Raw genomic sequence first — 5,000 nt, forward strand, 5'->3', positions numbered from 1 at the left:
AGGGTAACGTCTGTTAGGGGGGCAGGGTAACGTCTGTTAGGGGGGCTCCCCCAGAACTGTTAGACCAGCTCCCCCAGAACAGACACAGGTCAGTATTTAGGTTGGTGAGAGAGGGGTGTTACCTTGGTGCCCAGACCCACTCCACTCTTCAGTAGGTCACAGAGTCTGGGGACCAGCTCCCCCAGAACAGGCACAGGTCAGTATTTAGGTTGGTGAGAGAGGGGTGTTACCTTGGTGCCCAGACCCACTCCACTCTTCAGTAGGTCACAGAGTCTGGGGACCAGCTCCCCCAGAACAGGCACAGGTCAGTATTTAGGTTGGTGAGAGAGGGTGTTACCTTGGTGCCCAGACCCACTCCACTCTTCAGTAGGTCACAGAGTCTGGGGACCAGCTCCCCCAGAACAGACACAGGTCAGTATTTAGGTTGGTGAGAGAGGGGTGTTACCTTGGTGCCCAGACCCACTCCACTCTTCAGTAGGTCACAGAGTCTGGGGACCAGCTCCCCCAGAACAGACACATCCAGGTGCTGCAGACACATGTTGATGGTCTCCATCATGGGGGAGGACTTGGCAGCACTGAGTCTAGCAGCATCCATGGCACTCTGGAGAGAGAGAGACAAGAAAGAGAGAGACAGAGAGAGAGAGACAAGAAAGAGAGAGAGAGACAGAGAGAGAGAGACAAGAAAGAGAGAGAGACAAGAAAGAGAGAGAGACAGAGAGACAGAGACAGAGACAGAGAGAGACAGAGACAGAGAGAGACAGAGACAGAGAGAGACAGAGACAGAGAGAGACAGAGACAGAGAGAGACAGACAGAGGTTACGTCAATTACTGCCGATAATCACACCTCTGGAGAAACGGCAGTTATAGTGTGTGTGGTATGTACCTTCTCCTGCTCGGAGGCTGAGGTTTAGTAGGTGTGTTCTCTCTGTGTATACGTTACCTTCTCCTGCTCCGTGGCTCGGAGGCTGAGTAGGTGTGTTCTCTCTGTGTGTACGTTACCTTCTCCTGCTCCGTGGCTCGGAGGCTGAGGTAGTTGAGGACCTGTGGCTCCAGGACACTGAGAGCCTCCAGGAGTGCTGGGATCAGACGAGGGGCGTGGGGCTTCAACCTATTGCCAGCTGTCTTAGACACCTTCACCAGGGTCTGGATACTGGAGGGAGGAGGGCTGCTTAACTGCTACGCCAACAATGTCTCTAAAAGTTTTACATTTCATTCATATAGAGAGAGAACAGAGAGAGACCGACAGAGCGAGCGAGCGCGCGAGACCGACAGAGCGAGCGAGCGCGCGAGACCGACAGAGCGAGCGAGCGCGCGAGACCGACAGAGCGAGCGAGCGCGCGAGACCGACAGAGCGAGCGAGCGCGCGAGACCGACAGAGCGAGCGAGCGCGCGAGACCGACAGAGCGAGCGAGCGCGCGAGACCGACAGAGCGAGCGAGCGCGCGAGACCGACAGAGCGAGCGAGCGCGCGAGACCGACAGAGCGAGCGAGCGCGCGAGACCGACAGAGCGAGCGAGCGCGCGAGACCGACAGAGCGAGCGAGCGCGCGAGACCGACAGAGCGAGCGAGCGAGCGACCGACAGAGCGAGCGAGCGCGCGCGACCGACAGAGCGCGCGAGCGCGCGACCGACAGAGCGCGCGACCGACAGAGCGAGCGACCGACAGAGCGCGCGACCGACAGAGCGAGCGAGCGCGACCGACAGAGCGAGCGAGCGCGCGACCGACAGAGCGGCGAGCGAGCGCGCGACCGACAGAGCGAGCGAGCGCGATCGACAGAGCGAGCGAGCGCGCGACCGACAGAGCGAGCGAGCGACCGACAGAGCGAGCGAGCGCGCGACCGACAGAGCGAGCGAGCGCGCGACCGACAGAGCGAGCGAGCGCGCGACCGACAGAGCGAGCGAGCGCGCGACCGACAGAGCGAGCGAGCGCGCGACCGACAGAGCGAGCGAGCGCGCGCGACCGACAGAGCGAGCGAGCGCGCGACCGACAGAGCGAGCGACCGACAGAGCGAGCGAGCGCGCGACCGACAGAGCGAGCGACCGACAGAGCGAGCGAGCGCGCGACCGACAGAGCGAGCGACCGACAGAGCGAGCGAGCGCGCGAGACCGACAGAGCGAGCGAGCGCGCGAGACCGACAGAGCGAGCGAGCGCGCGAGACCGACAGAGCGCGCGAGACCGACAGAGCGCGCGAGACCCCGACAGAGCGCGAGACCCCGACAGAGCGCGCGAGACCCCGACAGAGCGCGCGAGACCGACAGAGCGCGCGAGACCCGACAGAGCGCGCGAGACCCCCGACAGAGCGCGCGAGACCCCACGACAGAGCGCGCGAGACCCGACAGAGCGCGCGAGACCGACAGAGCGCGCGAGACCGACAGAGCGCGCGAGACCCCGACAGAGCGCGCGAGACCCCGACAGAGCGCGCGAGACCCCGACAGAGCGCGCGAGACCCCGACAGAGCGCGCGAGACCGACAGAGCGCGCGAGACCCCGACAGAGCGCGCGAGACCCCGACAGAGCGCGCGAGACCCCGACAGAGCGCGCGAGACCCCGACAGAGCGCGCGAGACCCCGACAGAGCGCGCGAGACCCCGACAGAGCGCGCGAGACCCCGACAGAGCGCGCGAGACCCCGACAGAGCGCGCGAGACCCCGACAGAGCGCGCGAGACCCCGACAGAGCGCGCGAGACCCGACAGAGCGCGCGAGACCCCGACAGAGCGCGCGAGACCCCGACAGAGCGCGCGAGACCCCGACAGAGCGCGAGAGACCCCGACAGAGCGCGAGAGACCCCGACAGAGCGCGAGAGACCCCGACAGAGCGCGAGAGACCCCGACAGAGCGCGAGAGACCCCGACAGAGCGAGAGAGCCCGACAGAGCGAGAGAGCCCGACAGAGCGAGAGAGCCCGACAGAGCGAGAGAGCCCGACAGAGCGAGAGAGCCCGACAGAGCGAGAGAGCCCGACAGAGCGAGAGAGCCCGACAGAGCGAGAGAGCCCGACAGAGCGAGAGAGCCCGACAGAGCGAGAGAGCCCGACAGAGCGAGAGAGCCCGACAGAGCGAGAGAGCCCGACAGAGCGAGAGAGCCCGACAGAGCGAGAGAGCCCGACAGAGCGAGAGAGCCCGACAGAGCGAGAGAGCCCGACAGAGCGAGAGAGCCCGACAGAGCGAGAGAGCCCGACAGAGCGAGAGAGCCCGACAGAGCGAGAGAGCCCGACAGAGCGAGAGAGCCCGACAGAGCGAGAGAGCCCGACAGAGCGAGAGAGCCCGACAGAGCGAGAGAGCCCGACAGAGCGAGAGAGCCCGACAGAGCGAGAGAGCCCGACAGAGCGAGAGAGCCCGACAGAGCGAGAGAGCCCGACAGAGCGAGAGAGCCCGACAGAGCGAGAGAGCCCGACAGAGCGAGAGAGCCCGACAGAGCGAGAGAGCCCGACAGAGCGAGAGAGCCCGACAGAGCGAGAGAGCCCGACAGAGCGAGAGAGCCCGACAGAGCGAGAGAGCCCGACAGAGCGAGAGAGCCCGACAGAGCGAGAGAGCCCGACAGAGCGAGAGAGCCCGACAGAGCGAGAGAGCCCGACAGAGCGAGAGAGCCCGACAGAGCGAGAGAGCCCGACAGAGCGAGAGAGCCCGACAGAGCGAGAGAGCCCGACAGAGCGAGAGAGCCCGACAGAGCGAGAGAGCCCGACAGAGCGAGAGAGCCCGACAGAGCGAGAGAGCCCGACAGAGCGAGAGAGCCCGACAGAGCGAGAGAGCCCGACAGAGCGAGAGAGCCCGACAGAGCGAGAGAGCCCGACAGAGCGAGAGAGCCCGACAGAGCGAGAGAGCCCGACAGAGCGAGAGAGCCCGACAGAGCGAGAGAGCCCGACAGAGCGAGAGAGCCCGACAGAGCGAGAGAGCCCGACAGAGCGAGAGAGCCCGACAGAGCAGAGCGAGAGAGCCCGACAGAGCGAGAGAGCCCGACAGAGCGAGAGAGCCCGACAGAGCGAGAGAGCCCGACAGAGCGAGAGAGCCCGACAGAGCGAGAGAGCCCGACAGAGCGAGAGAGCCCGACAGAGCGAGAGAGCCCGACAGAGCGAGAGAGCCCGACAGAGCGAGAGAGAGAGAGAGAGAGAGAGAGAGAGAGACCGACAGAGCGAGAGAGACCGAGAGAGAGAGAGAGAGACCGACAGAGCGAGAGAGCCCGACAGAGCGAGAGAGACCGAGAGATAGAGAGAGACCGACAGAGCGAGAGAGACCGAGAGATAGAGAGAGACCGACAGAGCGAGAGAGACCGAGAGAGAGAGAGAGAGAGAGAGAGAGAGACCGACAGAGCGAGAGAGACCGAGAGAGAGAGACCGACAGAGCGAGAGAGCCCGACAGAGCGAGAGAGACCGAGAGATAGAGAGAGAGACCGACAGAGCGAGAGAGACCGAGAGAGAGAGAGAGAGAGAGAGAGAGACCGACAGAGCGAGAGAGACCGACAGAGCGAGAGAGAGAGAGAGACCGACAGAGCGAGAGAGAGAGAGAGACCGACAGAGCGAGAGAGAGAGAGAGACCGACAGAGCGAGAGAGAGAGAGAGCCCGACAGAGCGAGAGAGAGAGAGAGCCCGACAGAGCGAGAGAGAGAGAGAGCCCGACAGAGCGAGAGAGAGAGAGAGCCCGACAGAGCGAGAGAGAGAGAGAGCCCGACAGAGCGAGAGAGAGAGAGAGCCCGACAGAGCGAGAGAGAGAGAGAGCCCGACAGAGCGAGAGAGAGAGAGAGCCCGACAGAGCGAGAGAGACCGAGAGAGAGAGAGAGAGAGACCGACAGAGCGAGAGAGCCCGACAGAGCGAGAGAGCCCGAGAGATAGAGAGAGACCGACAGAGCGAGAGAGACCGAGAGAGAGAGAGACCGAGAGAGAGAGACCGACAGAGCGAGAGAGCCCGACAGAGCGAGAGAGCCCGAGAGATAGAGAGAGACCGACAGAGCGAGAGAGACCGAGAGAGAGAGAGACCGAGAGAGAGAGACCGACAGAGCGAGAGAGCCCGAC

At 64.2% G+C, this 5,000-nt stretch overlaps 1 protein-coding gene across 1 annotated transcript in view; it reads right to left on the reverse strand.

Moving 5' to 3' along the window:
* The window catches only part of LOC124027710 (proteasome adapter and scaffold protein ECM29-like), a gene marked incomplete at its 5' end in the record, with an annotated part of 33,242 nt that extends 32,066 nt beyond the window's left edge, over positions 1-1,176 (reverse strand). The window contains 2 exons of the mRNA XM_046340082.1: positions 446-601; positions 1,000-1,176. Of these exons, the coding sequence (XP_046196038.1) occupies positions 446-601; positions 1,000-1,176 (333 nt within the window). The remainder of the gene's footprint in view (positions 1-445; positions 602-999) is intronic.
* Positions 1,177-5,000: the final 3,824 nt, after the last annotated feature.

This window comes from Oncorhynchus gorbuscha, unplaced genomic scaffold (genome assembly GCF_021184085.1).
Source record: "Oncorhynchus gorbuscha isolate QuinsamMale2020 ecotype Even-year unplaced genomic scaffold, OgorEven_v1.0 Un_scaffold_3509, whole genome shotgun sequence".
NCBI lineage: Eukaryota > Metazoa > Chordata > Actinopteri > Salmoniformes > Salmonidae > Oncorhynchus > Oncorhynchus gorbuscha.